Source organism: Paramisgurnus dabryanus, chromosome 22 (assembly GCF_030506205.2).
Source record: "Paramisgurnus dabryanus chromosome 22, PD_genome_1.1, whole genome shotgun sequence".
Taxonomy (NCBI): Eukaryota; Metazoa; Chordata; class Actinopteri; order Cypriniformes; family Cobitidae; genus Paramisgurnus; species Paramisgurnus dabryanus.
In genome coordinates this window covers 31,085,795-31,104,453 of record NC_133358.1, presented here as the reverse complement: position 1 = coordinate 31,104,453, position 18,659 = coordinate 31,085,795, and the positions used below count along the sequence as shown (strand labels likewise).

Sequence of the window (18,659 nt, the reverse complement as noted above, 5' to 3'; positions counted from 1 at the left end):
GGATTGGTGTAAATTCCTCATGTGTCATGTGATATTGCGTGACATTTCTCTGGGATTCACCAAGTCCATTTTAGAAACATGATTCGGATATGAGATGCAGTCATTTTCGTTGCTTGACTGTGAGTCTGATTAAATCTAAAATAACTGGAACATTTGAGACTGTTTTGGTCTGGAAATATTACAGTAAGTCTATAGGATATAACACTGTGTTAAAATATGTGGAAAGTTAAATCAGGATTAGGGTGCAGTTTACAAGTGTTCACATCCACTTTGTGGTCTCACTCAAGTGTTGTTACTCTGGCATAGTACAGAATAATCGATTGTAATGAAGGTTTAGGCAATGAAGCAGAATATGATAAAGAAATACTTGCAGGGATGTTTAGAGACCAGATTGGTTTTCCTGTGACTATCACATGGTGGCAGCAGAGTTCTGTCTAAAGCAGAGGTCTTCAACCTTTTCAGACCAAGAACCCCTTAATGGGTAGAGAGGAGGAACAGGGACCCCCAATACATGTATTAAATCAAGACTGTATTTAAAAACTTAAGGATATTTATGTTACAAAGATATTTAAATAATAAAAAATTTTGAAATACATAGTCACATACTCTTAACACACTACATACAGTAACACATGTTAACCTTCATTTGAATCAAGTTTTTTTATTACCCCTTATCTGGCACTGTCCCGTGAGCAGGACACCTGAGTTTACTTTAATATTTTTCATGTAAATTTTAATCTATCACGATAAACTTTTAGGGGTGATTTCCCGGACAGGGATTAGACTCGTCCTACACTAAAATAAATATAAGAGCTGCCCAAACTGAAAACAACTTGCACTGACATGTCTTAAAATACATCAGTGGCCATTGTTTTGCCTCAAAATGAACACAAGTAATGTTTTTAATAAGGCATGTTTGATCAAACTAGTTATATTTTCTAATTAAACTAAGGTCTAGTCCTGGCTTAAACTAATCCCTGTTCGGGAAACCAACCCTATATCGTTGGAAATGTCTAATAATGCAGTTGTCATATTTCAAAACCTTCAGCAGGATTAATAATGCAGTGACAGTAATTTATTAATTTGTGACAGGAGTATGCAGCAAACTGTTGACACCTAGTGGCCGTTGTTGGTAAATCCACTAAAAGTGTAACACAAACCTATTTATTTGTGATAATTTTATGCTTACAATATATACTTTATTACATTATTTTTATTTAGTACAATAAATGTAAACTGCTATGAAAATGTATCTAATATTTTCACCTCCAGACACTTCTGTGAAAAACTATAGCTGTGTCCCAATTCAAGGGCTGCAACCTTATGAGCATTCGACCTTAAAAAATGAGCACTCGGTCTTTCGAGGTGGAAGCCTCAGAAGTTCGCGAAGAGAACTGAAATGAGACGGTCTAACCTTCGGAGGACCCATAATTAGCGTCACCTGCTGCACGCGCCCACATGCACGTTTCTGACTTATTAAAATAAATATGACATAAGAAAAATTATTAATTTATTTTAGAAATATGACACGTTGATGTATATTAAACTATTCAACAGTATACCAAATTAATCAACCTTATAAATATACGCAACATAAAAAGATTATTATTAACACAAAACATAACTTATAATAATAAAACAGTGACAAGAAAAAAATGTTTTCTGATAAATACACTTTTATTTAATAAAGGTTTTAATTGTTTATTTTAGAATATCCACCCATTATATGCAGCCGTTGCAGACGCGCAATGACTCTTGGGATATCCTCGGCTGTTAAGGATCCATTCGTTCTATCCTTAAAAGCGCGGAGAAATGAGGACGCATTTTGAGGCTTCATTCTAAGCATCCTTTGAAATGGGCCGCCCTTTTCTGGCCTTAAGTCGCGCTGCTGTGACGCAATCGGTCTTAAAATACGTCCTTAGAAGGTCGCAGCCCTTGAATTGGGACACAGCTTATAAGTGTCGTTTTAAAACAAGACCAAGATTAGGCTTGTAGACAAAAACATGCCAGAGTTATATTAATTTGATCACCTTTTTACCCACTGTGCCAGTAAAGGGTTTAATATTTTTTTTTTTTAACCTGTTAATGCATTTTCTTGCCTAATTTCGTTCCCCCAAACTGGAGGACCAGTTCTTGGAGGACCCTTTGTAATACCACCAGGGACCTTCAAGGGGTCCCAGACCTCCTGTTGAAGAGCCATGGTCTAAAGCAGTGGTCTTCAACATGATGCCTATATGGGCACCAGGTTGCCCACATTAGGTCTGTGAGTTGCCCGCCAATGCACATTCTATTAATATCCTCAATTTTAATAATTATTTTTTAAACAAGATAAAACAAATAAACAAATATAATTAAATCAAATCAACAAGTTAAAAAAAGTTTTGAATAGATTATATCAAAAAAGTATCCCCCCAGATTGTTTTATCCATTGTGGTAGCCCTTGCTCACAAAAAGGTTGGAGACCCCTGGTCTAAAGTGTTGGTTTAAATTTTTTATTGATAAACCCTGTGCTATCTAACTTTGTTTATTACAGTCATGTGTCAGTTAGATAAGATATTTATTTAATAAAAAATATATCAAACTTTTTAACTGCATTGTATATAATACACTTAACATGCTTAAACTCTCATCTAGAACACCCTAGCAACCATTAGCAATACCTTAGCAACCATCCAGAATACAGCGGCATTCCATGGCACATCACTTATGTAGGCATTTAGCAGATACTTATCCAAATCGACTTACAAAAGTGAGTAAAACCAATTTAGCAATTTGTCTTAAAGGGGACATTTCACAAGACTTTTTGAAAGATGTCAAAGAGATGTCCCCAGAGTACGCATGTTAAAATTGCCACTTTGTAGGTGTGCGCAAAAATGCAGTTTTTGAGGTTGTTCTTTAAAATGCAAATGAGCTGATCTCTGCACTAAATGGCAGTGTCGTGGTTGAATAGTGCAGATTATGGGGGGGGGCTGTTTTATCCCCTGCTGACATCACAAGGGGAACCTAATTTCATGATGTCACCTTTAAGGAACAATAGTATGAGAAGTGCTAACCACTCATATATATTTGTGCACCCCTCAATCATCTTAAACTAAGATCTCATATTTTTATGCTTGTGTTGTGATGAGTGATTGTGTTAGCTTTTACATTTTTTATTCATTGAATTCATTGTTTTAGGCACTGCCAAGCTTGTCAATGTGGAGGAAATGAGATCAGACCCAACAGGCCGAGCTTTCTGGGCTGGTTTTGGTATTTGTTTGCATCTGTAGGAAGTTAGCTTCCTTTCACAAACGTTCGTCCTGTGGCGTGCACTATACAGAAATTGCACACATTTGTACCTTTGGACATTTTGGTGTTGAAAGGTTGTGATGTCTAATGACATGAAATGGCACATTTAGATTTCCTCGTAGTTATAAATTAAAGAATAATGTTGATTGATTGATTACCATGGATTTCATTTCAATCCGCTTTCCAGAAAGTGTTGCTGACTGCTATACCTTGTGTTTATTTGGTTTAAGTTATAAAAGTGCACAAAACGTTATCCTACAGGTGGGTTCATAGTAAGGTGGTATTGTACAGTGAGGTCATATATTGAGTTGAGGTGAAACTTTGCAGGATTGAAATAATTTTATGTAACTTGTGTCAGTTTTAGTTGTACAGAAAAGGGAAGCCCTATGCATTTGCAATACTCTGACATGTGTTTTGAAATGACTTTGGTCTAAGATTTATGACCCTCTTTATGTTCAGACCTCTTCGGATGGATGGACATTAATAAAAACAATGGATAATTGGAAATGACGTGGTGTTATGGAGATAAGAAAGCAAAATGTTTTACCTTTGGGCTGTTATGTTTACAGTCATGTGTCTGTGTATTAAATGGAGATTTATTTTTTAAAGATAAATTGTTATATGCCGTTATTTACCCAACTAGTAAAAAGACCAATAGGTGTTTAGGTCAACTTTATGTAGTTTATTTTCATATACAGTATATTTTCTCTTTGTGTTTTACAGACAAAATGAAAATGATAAGGCGTACTTTCTTACTTCCCATTTCTTAATTTCAATATGATTCACAGAGGTTTTAAAATAGCTGTTAATGTTGAGCAATAATGAGTTGAAAAACACAGCATCAGTTTGTTTCATAACCACCGTGTTTTTGGCAGATTTCTGTGTTGGTGTTATTTTTATCATCATGACCTGATGGGTTTGACCGGCGAGTCCTTCAGCAGTGATGATGATGGTGTGATGGGTAATCTGAGGTCTGTCTGCTCTGAACACTGCAGTGTAATTGAATCTCAAGTGCTGGACTCCCAGAACAGCAGGACATGAGTGTATCTTTTGTGTGTGTTACCTCACGAGGGCTCTTTTAGATAAACCTGGTGCCTCACGGTCCTGCTCGGTTGGATGAATGTTGTGCATGTCAGGTTGACTGTGTGGAATGTAAAATAAATCACTACTGATAACAACATAGACTTATCTGTTTATCTTTTTTGGCTTAAAACCTCACGAAACACGTCCCACATTATTACTGCTATAAAAATAAATCTTTCAAAGCTTGTTGAGGAGAAATGGGCTTTTACTTTCCTATATGATTAGACTGGCAAATGATAAAAAGAAAACATTGGGTTTACATTGATTAAGAAATCTAAGACATAATATCACAGACTTCTGCAGAATATCATTGACATAGCAGTGCTCATATTTGAATACGTCTGTTTGGATCCATAACAAGATTTACTAAAGCATTTAGGTGTTGTGTGTTTGTTTATCTAATATCTGGTAGGGCTGTGATGATAAATGTGATGATGTCCCATTAAAAAGACCTCTCTGAAATCGATTCTGAATCGCAAGGCTGCAATCCTGTGTTTTATACAAAAACGTAATTTTCAAAGCAAAAACGTTATTTTGTGTATTGGGTATGTGTGTTTGCGTGATTTATGGTTAAAAACACATTATTTTCCACATACCGTACATTTTTGTAGCTTTAGATATCCTGTTTTCCTGAAACAGACTGATTTTGTACAAAACTCATCGATTTGAAAAGTTCTGTGTCCCTGATTGGCTAGCTAATCCGTACGTTGTGAATGGCCTGAATAACTCTGATGTCAGCTAGAAATGTGACGCTCCTTACCATGTTTGAAAGATTCGCTCACAATGCAATGCTAAGTAAATAATAATTATACTACACTTATACCACGGTTACGAAAAACATTGCTCTGGTGTCTATTTTTAAGACATTTAAAAGGTTAGGTGTGCGGTTTACAGAAAAAGAATAAACACTTATGGAACATTTCTCAGCCAATCAGAATAAAGCATTCAACAGACCCATGGTATAACAGAAGTTAACTCACAGACTACAGTCTTTACTACGTTACCAATCCCAGGAAGTAAACTGTTGACTACAATATTACAATGTTTGTTGTAGTCCAAGAAAAGAGATTTACTTTGGAGACGATAACTCACGTCATTATTTACTTTGGAGTTTGTACCTTTTGCATATCATTAACATGTAATAATACACACTTACACACCAAAGGAAATGTAAAATCATGAATTGGACAATAGGGGCTCTTTAACATATACAGTATCAGTGCCATTGTTTTGTCTCAAGATGCACACCAGTATTGTTTTTTTTTCTTCTTCTTTTTTTTGAGGTATGTTTGCCCCAAAGAGTAAGAGCTATACATTTGTGTATAGCAGAGGCCAAGTCATCTCCATTTAAGAGATTTACAGAGATTACGGAAAATACATGGAAAATGCATCCGTGATTTGTCTGGGATTGTTAGATTTTTGGTTCATTCACACTGCCAATGATTTTCTGGAATCTGTGCATGCATTCACACCCATACCGTAAAGATCCCGTAAAGACACCTGACGTATTTAAAGTCCTGCACTTGGAAGGTTTTTTCCACAGCATCTGAAGTTTTCTAATTATCCGTGATTTCTTTCTCTCGAGACAAGATCATAAGGAGCGTGTGATGTTTGCAGACATTTCTCGTCATGAATGTTGATCTTTGTTTAAATCCCTGTGTCAGAGAGCTTAGCCATTACTTCTTGTTGCGATTTCACACGTGTCCTCACTACTTCCGTGAATGTTACGATAATTTCCTTTTTACAGGAGCAATCCCAGAACATTTTCAGGATGTGTTTGTGTTGACACAAGCCTCTCTGCCAATTTACCTAAATTTTCTGGGAACGAATTGCTGTGAGAATGGGATATTAAACGTGTTATTACATAAATGTTTGATTTTGATTGCTGACTTTCCTTTCCTGGCATAGTTTAAAACATTGTTGGGACATTTTGCTATAAAACCGCATGTTTACTGAGGACATATTGTTCTTGGTTTAAAAAACATTGCATTGCAAGAATACAAAAGGTGTTCCCACATCTGTTGCGTAACACTTGAAGAATAACAAAATCCAATATTACTATAAAAAGTTTCCGTAGACGTTTCTCATCATCAGAACAGAATACAGATAAGACTACATGAACATTTTTCACATACTTTAATTTAAACCGTCTCCATACATTTTATAACCCGCAGCTCTATCAGAAGTTAATCTTGAATGTTTCAGGCTGCCAGTGCAGGCATGTCATTGAAGTACACATAAAAAAAACTTTTTATGTCACGTCTCAGATTGTTTATCTAGACTAAACGTTCCTGTAATAAATAGCTATGCTGTTTGACTGCTTTATGATTGACTGTCGTAATCTTGGTCTTTATGTTTTACATGGGAGCGAGTGTGAATACAGGTGTGTGTGGGCTGGCGAAAACTTGTTTATAGCTACCTGTACTGCTTAAAGTGTTGTCATGATGTCATTTCTTTCATTCAAGTTTTATGTATAACAAATAAGTCAGCAATTGCTTGGTTAAGAGTGTAGAAAAAAAATGAAAGTGAATGGTGAGATTCAGAGGCACATAAATGCAAAGATTTTTTAGATTAACCGGTTTAATTTGTTTGAAGTATTTTGTAGTAAAAATCCAAACTGAATCAACTGTTTCCTGCCTAACCGTTATGTTCGTAACCCTAAACCGATTCTAAATCCGTCTCTCCCGAACATCAAACGACTCACTGGAAGTTTCTTAATCAATAGCTTCCTTTATCTCATGTCTTGTTGTGTCTGTGGAGGTTCACATAGCCAGAAGAAAAAAAGGAGGAGGAGGCTGAGGCCGGCCCACAGGGGCGGAGAAGTGCCGTCTCCTTATTTGGAGAATTCTGGTCACATGTGCAACCCGGTGTCTATGAGATATGAGCACAACTGAGAACTTCCAGCCACAACTTAAACAAGCCACCGCGAGAGGGTGAAACAGACGGAGGTCAGTTTGTGATAAGAAGTGGTCTCGCTCAGAGACGCACGGAGAGAAAATGCCCACCAGCTTTACCGTGGTTCCCGTGGATGATGGCAGAAAGTCAGCGCAGGAAGACACGGATGATAGCAACGTCCTGAAAGAGGAAGATGAAGAAACCGAAGGTGAGCCGTGCCCTCGGGACTTTTCTGGAATCCAGTGTCTGTATCCAAACACAGCCCAGCTGGATATGCCTCGGGTTATCCAAACGGGACGCTGGCTGTGTTTTCTTTGTCTTTGTGTCTCTTTCTCTCGGCATGACGTGAACACGCCTTCTTATTTTTTTCCTCTTTTCACACATGTGTGGTAGAAGCATGTGCTGAAGACAAGCTCGTATGGGAGTGTTTTCACTTTTGTTCCTCTTTGCTTCACATGTGCATTCATTCATTCATTTTACACACTGGACTTCATCACTTCACAAACTGAATTATGGCAGTATTTGCCTGTTTATCGCATCATTGATGGCGATGTTCACGATGTGGCTATTTTTATATTCAGCAACAAGGCATCAGCAGTAGTTGACTAGGGTGCCATCTAGTAATATTATACTTTTCTCAGTCAGGCAATACATGCATTTTTTATGATAAATTATTTAGCAGTATATAAAATCATTTTGATATTTATGAAGTTTTTTTTTACTATTAGGATCCTATTTGGAAATTGTTTTATTTTGCATAAAAAGACTCATTTTTTGATCCCTGTCTCACATCCCACAAGTATGTTTATTCTCGCTTTAACAGCATCACTTATTTAACCTATTTATGACGTTTTGCATTTACTATTTTGAATCTAGTTATGTTTAAATTTGCGTACTTTAGATGGAAAGACTTCACTTTTAAAGCAAACACAAATAGATGTGTTTATGTAAATATTGCAATGTTTTTAAGCTATATCGCTCAGCTCGAGTGCTTGCTCCTGATCAGTACTGTGGTATGCTGATATGGACCAAAGGTCAATGAGTTCATCTGCTAATGAACTTCTCTAAGCTAGCGTAACTGTTTGTCACTGTACAAATTATTTGTTTTTTATATTTTATTCTCCTGATAATCGATACCATACCTTTCAAATACGGCCTAAAGTTTACAGATTATGTAAGCTGTACGTTGTGCAATGGTTGTTTTTCTTCCCCGTCTCTCCTGTGAGGTGAAATTCAGATTGCAGTCGATGTTATTGATCGACCCTGTTTTTGGCTTCCTGTTGATTTCCAATTGGGGAAGTTAAGACCCCACCCATCAAAATTCAGCAGAATAATTGTTTAAGTTTGTTTTATTTTGCACTGCCCAGATCGCAGTTCACGATGTCCAAATAAATTTGATTACAAGCCAATTCTCAGGGGTTGATGGGAATCTGGACGAACAGTTTACACTATAACCACAAAAGCCTCCTTTCAGATAACTCCCTTAGTTTCTGCCCGATTACACATTACTGAGTCTGACAGCTGTATCCAATTATCCTCCGGCTCCACCCCATGAAAAAGACGACCTGAAAGTGAATAACAGGGTAACTGTAAACCGTCTCAGCATCTGCTGTATCTGCTCAAAGCTTTCACGCTTCAGTCGGCCAGAATAAACACGCTCACGTGGACTTTTGTTTGGATTATGGAGTTGTCCAATAATTAAAGTTTGACCGAAACGTTCTGTTCAGGATTGCATGTACGTAAATGCAAATCGAACAACAACAGTGATTGTTGTGCAATAAAGTAAGCAAGCAAGCAGATATTGGCATTGTAGAAGGAAAACAGGTTTGGGGAAATCTGGGTTCATGTTTCTGACGTTTTGCTGATTCAGCTGCATGCGTTGACTAAAAACATCACATTTAAGTGATTCAATAGGGATGTATTTATACAGAGTCTGTGTGGGTTATAGTCACGAACAGATCACTTGTAAAACTGCCCGCTTGCGAAACATTTGAAGTTCATTGTGTCTTTAAAACCCATGATATGTTTATACTCTTTTATGTTTATAACAGTCCAGATGTTTGTGTCTAAATGTGGGTATATGGGCAGTGGGAGTATTGCGGTATGTAAAGGTCATTCTCTCATAGACAGATATAGCTTGGGCACATGCTTTCATCTCTTCATGCCACTCGCCGTTTACCACAACCGTCTTTAAAAGGGAACTCCTGCTTTCTAAATGAATTTGTTTGCTTGTGATGGATATTGAATAAGACAGAGTTCAAAAACAGAAAGACATTGTTAAAGCATTTGGCAAAAACTTATCCAAAGTGACTTACAGTGCATTACAAGGTGTAAAATTTTTATATGTGTGTTCCCAGGGTTCAAACCCATGATCTTTGACCCTGCTGATGCAATGCTCTACCATTAAGCTATATATATGAGACACTAATGTTGTTCATGACTAATAATGTGTGTTTAACTTTGATTTATTTTGTGCATAAATAGGATGAATTATTTGATAAAGCAGATAGATTACATGCGAGACTGACAGTGTTAACCATTTTGTTTATTTGCATTTATTTAAACAGTTAGGCACTTGGGAATTTTTCAAAATCTTCTTTAAATCCAGCCGTTATTATGGTAAACGTCATGTTCATTTATAGTTAGGATTGAATGCTGGTTTTAATCATGAAAATCTGACTTTTTTTTCCATGTTTAAGTGCTATAATTGCATCTATCAACCTAATGTGTAAAAGATCAACCCAGTAACTTAGTTTTGGTGAACCATTCTCTGCAAGCATGTGACAAAAAATCACTTTTAAAGTTGTCCAAATGAAGTCCTTAGCAACTGCAGCCAGAAATATTTTTGATATTTATGGGAAATTTACAAAATATCTTCATGGAACATACAAAAACAAGATAATCGAGGTAAAGCAATTATTATGCGATTAAAATGTAAATGTAAAATATAAATATAAATATATAGTTGTGAATAGGTCCTACGGCATAGACGTAACTGCGTAGGTTCCGCGTCGGTTTTCTTTTATACTTTTGCGTCGTCGTCCGCGTTGACGTGCAAACACGCGTGTCGACCTCTAGTAGGCAGTACCACACGTGTAACCACAGCAGCATGACCGTCAATGAAGAAGCAGCTTGGCAAGTTAACCCACAAACGAAGAAAAAACGGCAACTTGTTGTGTATGATTTGAGAAGATGAGCAATGATAGAAGTAAATAAACAGTGACTTTTATTGTATTTTGAGGTAAATCACTCCTCAACTTGGTCCATCTTTGTTTTCAGCGCTGCAAACGAAAATAACTATGACACAGTTTTTGTACATGACGGGAGGGGTTCTGGTGGACCAATCACAGTGCTGGGGGTCTGCGTAGAACTGACGCGCTGTTAACAATTTTGCGAGACGCATGTCAGGCTACACACAGGCTACGAACTTAAGCACGACTATAAATTGGGCTTAAGGCACCACTGCTTTGACTCGTGTAACCTATTGCAACACTTACTTAATAAAAAGGTTAAATAAATGCCTGAAGTCACCAAGTAATCATGTTAAATAATCGTAATCATGATTTTTACCAAAATATTCGTGTTTATGAATTTGCACATAATCGAGCAGCCCTAATGGATGATCTTTACTTCAAATCCTAATGTTTTTTGGCATAAAATATTTGTGCATTTTGCTACAAATATATCTTTGCTATTTAAAACTGGTTTTGTGGTCCATGGTCACAAATAAGTATAAATGACATTGTTTGTGAACATAAAAAAACTTTGTTTTGTTACTAAATATCAGCATTAAGATGATGGACATGTGCGTGTTACCTGCATCTAAAATCTGATTGTTTGGTGTCATCATTCTATCAGTTATCCTGCTTTGATTTGTTTTGTGATTTTTGTTTGCTAGCTTCATTACAACACATATCCATACGCCTCGTCATCATGTCACAAAAATGTCATCCACCAGCCCCTGTAACCTTAACCAGATGTGAAACATGTAATGTAGAAATATGTGACCTTCAATCACACCACACCCGTGTTACACAATATCACAGCCTACAGCTGCTTTAATACATGAGAACAAAACCAAAATCCATGCCCTCCACCCATACATTACAGTAAAGTACATACCGTGACCAACCGTGTCTGCACCGTCTGTTATTGAATGAAATGAAAATCCAAATATAAAAACTATATAGTAATATACAGTAGTAATGATCTTAAGACACATGCTGTTATTGTTTACTGATATTATGTTTGGAAATGAACACATTAGCATATGCTATAGCCTCTTACAGTATACTTTATGCCATTTAATATTCATGAGCCGCCTAACAGCAACGATTACTGTGTTCTTTTTTTCAATTTAAATGAAACAAATCCAGGTTTGTTTGAGTGTCCAGATCCTTCGAGAAGTTTCTTGAATAGTTCGATCTGAAGTTCTTGCATCTGTTGTTTCATACCGAACACTTTAGTTCCTGTTTCCTGGCCGGCTGTGTGTCCTCTGCTCTGCCCAACATGTGCTTCAGCTGATAAGAGACGTTGTGCGCTTCCCTTTCAATCCGGCACAGTGACCTGACCGCTCGACATCCTTTAACACCACTTTCCCTTTCTCACGTTTCTCCTCTCTCGTTTTTCCTTTTGAATCCAATCAAGACAAACAGTTGTGTCCCAGATTGTAAAAACCCATCTCTGGAGTCATTTTTAAATACTGTAATATAAATAACATTTATATTTAGAGGATAAATGACTCTATATGACGATGAAGTCATGCGATCTTTAACTGGAAAGCAGCCCAGAAACCTAAAATTAAGATTATGATGGGAAATATCATGTTGACATGAGACTGGATTTTTTGACAGATCTGATCACTGCCGGTCTGTTTCTGCTCGATGTTCATTTAATAAACTCTTCTGTCTGTACTCAAATCTTGTTTATATGTTAGATGTGGGTTTAGTTACTGTGCTGCTTGGCTTTATCTGTTTTTAAGATAATGTGAATGGTACTTTGGTAAATGTTCTCAGAGTTTTCCTGAATTTGAGTCTATGGAGTTTTTCATCCAGGTTATTATAGAAATACTTGACTTTCATAAAAAATGCAGATAATTTACTCACCCTCATGTCATCCAAGATGTTTATGTCTGTCTTTGTTTTATTGAGAAAAATATTCCAGAATTTTTCTCCATAACTTCAGTGAACCTTAACAGTTTACAGTTTCAACGCAGCTTTAAAGGGCTCTAAACGATCCCAACCCATGCATAAGGATCTTATCTATCAAAACGCAAAAATAAATAGAAATAAGTACTTTTAAACCACAACTTCTCATCTTGCACTAGTTGTGTGATGTGCCAGCGCGACTTTACGTATCATGTAATCATGTGGAGAAGTCATGTGTTACACATATAAAAACACACACTTGTGGATCATTTTAAAGGGCACCTATTGTCCGATTCACATGTTAACATTTCCTGGTGTGTACGTGTGTATTAGTTCATGTTAACGATTGCAAAAGGTAAAAACCTCATAGTAAATGATGATTCGAGTTATTGTCTCCAACTTAAATCTCTTTTCTTGGACTACAACAAACACACGGATTGTAGGCAACAGTTTACTTCCTGGGATTGGTGATGTAGTAAAGACCGACATTATCATAATTCCTCACGCTTCGGACTTAACCATAAACCATGCGTTTACACCATTCGTAAACACATTGTATTATACCAAATACACAAAATAACATTGTTTTTTAGCAATGAAATAGGTGCTCTTTAAACAATAAACTGACACAAAGACATTAATTATTATACATTTACATACAACGACGTCTGAATGCTCCTCTTTTCTCCACACTTGTAAACACTAGAGCGGTAGTTTCACATATGTCATGTGTGACCTTTTGAAGTGATTACATACACTGTACGTAAGATCACGCTGGGTTAAAAAGTAAAATTTTTGCAAAAATGACAATCATTTCACTAGTTAAGGTTGTTTTCACGTATGTTGGTGCGCACCGTGGTGCGTCCTCGGAGCGCACCAAAATACATTGTATCATTTTTCAGTTAGTGCGGTCCGTGTTCACACATATTTTTTACTTTACTCGACATGCCGCACCGTACACCATGTGACAATGGTCAGCGCTGTCATTGGTCTCTGACAGCTCTTACCGTCTCATGACCACCCCCACGTTTCCACGACAACCAGCCTGACAGGGAGAGCGCAGCTATCAAGATGTGGAGATAAACGATGCACGTCTTTGCGAAGTTTCTTTGCTTTAACGCGAAATTGCGTAGCTGTTCTATTAAAGCCTTTCTCACGGAGCCGTTTGCTAAAAATCCCGTAATGTCACTATTTGTGTGTGGAGGACAGCTATGCATTTATAAAATCATCAGCTCAAACGTAAAGGAGACAGCGAATCTCTATGCAACATACCAGGATTGGCTTGTTTGTTGTTAACCCACAATATAACACCCGGCTCACGTCACAACGAAAGCCCAGTGGCTCAAACATGTGGAGAACTTCCTGTATTTGGTACGGCCCGAGGTCCAGCAGTGTTCACACCACAGGTGTGTCGCCCCAGAGTTCGGCAACAGCCGCTCCGAGACCACCTGTTTAGAGCGGTCTCGGAGCGGCCGTTTAGTGCGCACCCGAGTGCGGCTGTTGTGTTCACACTGACCCAAACGCACCGTACTCAGAGCGACACGTCATTTGGGCCGACCTAAACAGTGTATATGTGAAAACACCCTAAGACCCTTATCTCTCAGTTGGGATTGTTTAGAGTCCTTTGAAGCTTAATTAAAACTGTAAACTGTTGAGGTCCACTAAAGTCTTGGAATGTTTTTCTCAAAAAACTTAATTTCTTCTCGACTGAACAAAGAAAGACATAAACATCTTGGATGACGGGGTAAACTAGATTTTTTATGAAAGTGGAGTAATCCTTTAAGTCTGAGTCTAATAATTTTGTAGATAGAGTCAAATCTTAACTCTTGACGTTTATTCGAATCTGTAGCACAAAAACTGATGCATACTGAAGTTTGGCAATCGCATGGCAATGTGTACATGAGGTGTACTGTACATACTGTACTCAGAAAGCATCAGTGTGGTCTAAAGTTCGCTCTTGTTTTTCATACAGACCGTCTCTATGTTCTGGTCTTTGTCAGGTTTTTAATCATGGACAGTTTTGTAGAGACTTCCAGCATTTTTGTGAACACATGTAACTGTAATGTAAGCCAGTAAATCACTTGATGGATCGTGATGTTGTTCTGAATAATTTCATGTCCTCCGTCAGTAGCCTCTTTTCTTTTGTTTAAACAGTTTTTAAGTCCTCTTGTTAGTCCCGCTGTGCTGATTCACTGCTCCCATTACCTCAAAATGAAATGACTCCTGCACTTTTACAGCTCTGGCTGACGCACAGAATTCACAGCTCCTTCTGGAGTCAATTAATACATAAATTACCTTCTCTTGAAAGGAAAGAAAACATGTTTCATATATAAAAACTTTCTGTAGGTTTACATTTTTTTTTTTTTTTTTAGAAAATAGCAGTTTATTGTTGTATTTGACAGACGTCGTCATAATTACAAGGCATGCAAACTACTTACTTACTTATTGTATACGGCACGTGATGTATGACGTATGATTTGTTGTGCACATTTTTTGGCAAATCTACGTAGTCATCCAGGTATTTGATTCAAAAACAGTTTGCATACCATGGATAGCATGCATACTACTGTATAATAAGTGTACACTAAAAAAATGCTGGGTTATTTTTAACCCAATGGGTTAGGTACGTCTCTTTTTACCCAAAATAACCCAGCATTTAAGGTTGATGCTGTTTTGAAGAGTGCGTATGACTGATTTATAGCTCATCCATCATTCACTGACCCCATCTGCTGGTCAACCTGTGTTGTTTATAGAGTAATAGTTCACTAGTTATTTTGGCCTTTATTTGGTTACTTGACTGATGCTTTTTGTTAAAATGCATAGCATTGCTTTTAAGTTTCATCTGGCTTGTAGACAGCATCTGTATGTCTGATAAAGATTGATTTCTGTTAAGACCTTGTATAAAATGACATTCTTGTCTTCCTGCTCGTCTGCTCGTTCAGAGGAAATGAGTGTGATGGAGAGCTCGTGACCGACAGAAGTAATGATTGTTAAACAGATCGAAACCTCAGTGCTTGACCTCAGGCCAAAACCCCACGATGATGAAAGAACCACAGTCACCATTCAACATGACCACTGTTTTTATTACTACTAAACTACTAAATTATAAATGGCATTTTATGGAAAACATTTGTTGCAAATTTGAAAATAAGAGATAAAATGTAACTTTTATAATCAAACGGAATTATTACAAATAATTATTTAATAATTGCATTTTTATGCAATTATAAAAAAAGAAATAAATTAGTTTGAAGAACTAATTATTTGGTTTTTAGATTTAAATTATTTATTAAATTATTAAAAATGATTTGTGGTATTCTGGGGTGATACCTGATTAAGAAGATGAGTTAACATTTAATGCGTCAGTGGTTTTGTATGTTAAGTGTTCTTAAGTGGAGTGTGTCAGATTGCTTATCAACCCCCACACACGCAGCCTCCGCAATCCCAGCATCCTCTGTTATATAATGAGCACTTCTTTAACCTGAAGGATTTTTTATAAAGCATCATAGCAGAACCCTTAACACTTATCTAAAGGTATAAATCCAAATATAAATTATAGTTTATTTACAGTTTTGTGTCAGACTTTATACATTGTGAATATTTTTGTTTGCTTTTTTCGTTTCGTTTGGTTTTATTCGAGCACACTGGGTTCAGCTCCTCATGACACATTTGATGCTTGTACGAGTTATTTTTTGTGTTTATTTTTAAGTCAGTTTTGTAAATAAAGTTTTTGTCATGCGTGGGCTATACCGGTGCTGCTATGTTTTATAAAAAGGATGGGATTTGGTTAATCTGGTTAAGTGATTACTGCCTAGTTCACATGATAGTGAAGAGACACTAAATGACCAACAGTCAATAATCAAATGCAAAACTACTAAAATATAAAAACAATTCAATTGAAGATGTTTCGATTTGTTTTATTTCACGCATCACATACAGAATATTTCCCCAGCTTATTTACCATTAAACAGCTTTCTGAAATATTTGTGATTGGTCAGTTAAAAACAATTTTTGTGCGTGTTTTTATGTTTTATGTACTGTGTTGGGTAACACCTTGCTGTCCAACATAAAATGTTTTGTTGCAAATCCGATATCCGAGATATTTATGCTTTTCAGGATATTTAAGTATTTTCATCTGTGTCTATATCTGTAGTGTAGTGGCATGTAGTTTTTTTCATTTGTATGTGATTATATCTGATTTCAGTCCATTCAAACACCTAGATATCTCCTCATCACTCGCTTTCTCTCTCTCTCTCCTCCCCCGCGTCCGGGTGAGTGGTTTAGTTCAGGGATCAAGCATTCAGGGATTGACGTCTGTGTCGTTTCATTGGCACTGTCACAGACGCCGTTCATCTGAGCACACGCTAGCGTAGCGTCGTCCGTACCTCAGGTACCGGGGAGACCCCTATTGAGCGTCTCTTTGGGGACCCTCGTCTGACCCTTTCTCTCCATCAGCATGGAGCCGGGGGCAAACTCCCATCCGCAGGGTAAGTGAACGATATGAAGATGGGATTTATGCTTTTTGATTTATGGTGGCTACATCTTCAAAGCCTCTGATGTATTCGACAACTTCTTTTGACAATAGATGTAAAACTGCCTTTACAGATACTTAGACGTTTTAATGTTGTCATTTATTTTAAGGAACTTAAACCAGTTGTCTGACTTTTGTTCAATTCTAGATTAACATAAATCTATCTTTGTTAACTTCACAGATAGCTGGAAAAAGATATTGGTGTTATAAGCTATTATATAACATGAATGACTCGATGAATGTAAAAACACATGACATGTGTTGTTGTTTTTGTGGTTTTTATACACATGAATAGAATATTATGGAAACATTTATGTTGTAATATTATTATTTTAGTTTAAATATTAAAATATATGCAGAACTGATCTTCATTCAGCGCTGATTTTGTAAGGTTTTGAAGGCTGGGAGCAGCTGTGTTACACTAGCGTCTGTACTGGCATACGTTTATATCTGCCCTTATTTACTTTGCCTGACTTTGGTCCTTTAATTTCTTGACATCCGTGTTGGATAAAGGGATTGAAGTGACTCTGTCTGCCTCCGTCTCCTGTAGAGTCATGGTAAAACATAGCTACTGTAGGCAGCTTACAGATCAGAAAGAGAGAGAGAGAGAGAGAGCTTAGCTGATATAAATAGAGTATGTGACCATTCATTACCATAGAGACTGTACTGTACCTACCTGTTAATGCCCTACCTAAAGCATCAATTACATCCTTTCATTGAAACGCTTTTGCTCTCAGATTTTAAAAGTGCTTTAGAGATGTGCTTTACTAGAAAGGAAATGACTGATAAAAACCTCATCTGGTGGGTGAATGGTAAAGCAAAGGTGTGTTTGTGTTTAAGCACCTGTAGATTTCATCCGGTAAGGTCCATAAATGTGTGGTGATGTTTATTTACAAGCTTAAAAACACACTGTGGTATCTATACAGTAAGTTTAAGTGTTTACTCCTAGGGCATTGAGTTCATCTCAAGACATGTCGTGGTATAGTCACAAAATATTTGATTTATTAATCGTGTTCATGGACACAGTTTTCCATCTTTTTTATGTCATTGAGCACGAATGTCTTTGTCGTGTAATTGTATGTATTGGTTTTTAATTTGTTTTCACCATTGTCGCTTCACATTTTAGGCATCCTGACCCAAACCCTAACTCTAACCCCAAGTGACATTAGTTTCAAACTCAAATGAAAAAAAAATGTAGAAACCAATGCATAAAATGACATCCTAATCTAACCCCAAGCGACAATTACTTAAAAATAGAAAAAAATTAAATACATAAAATAACATGAAAAAGAAATGTGTGCTTAGGGACCTGAAAAGTTATTTAAAAAAATAAGTGACATGAAAAAGACATTTGTGGTCAATGACATGAAAAAAAGAGGCAAATCGTGTCCATGAACACAAATAAATAAATCAAATATTTTGTGACTATACTATTGTAAGAAATGCCTTGAGGTTGCACAGTAGTTAACACTCAGTCATATTGTATTGATTGATGGGTTAGTGCAGGTGATAGTTTTTTTTATTATTTTAAATTAGATAGTTGGCTGGTGTGCACCTTTAGTGATTGCGTTGTGTCAGTGGTGAGTCTGGGTCTCGAATCTCTCGATGTCCAACACGGTGCCTTTGCTTTGATGTGTTTCCACTGGTCTGCTTTGGTTAGTAGAGGTCAGTGAATATTTTCATTTAATTCCTATGGAGATCCACATTTATTTTGG

At 36.8% G+C, this 18,659-nt stretch overlaps 1 protein-coding gene across 4 annotated transcripts in view; it reads left to right on the top strand.

The window, feature by feature from the left end:
* The first annotated feature begins 7,236 nt into the window (after window positions 1-7,236).
* slc12a7b (solute carrier family 12 member 7b) overlaps window positions 7,237-18,659 on the top strand; it is a 50,204-nt gene continuing 38,781 nt past the window's right edge. For 3 of the 4 annotated variants that reach the window (XM_065258879.2, XM_065258878.2, XM_065258875.2), the window contains exon 1: window positions 7,238-7,474. In XM_065258879.2, coding sequence (XP_065114951.1) covers window positions 7,369-7,474 — 106 coding nt within the window. In that variant the 5' untranslated portion in view covers window positions 7,238-7,368. Of the gene's footprint in view, window positions 7,475-18,659 lie in introns of all 4 variants that reach the window. The other variant, XM_065258877.2, reaches the window with a different exon arrangement.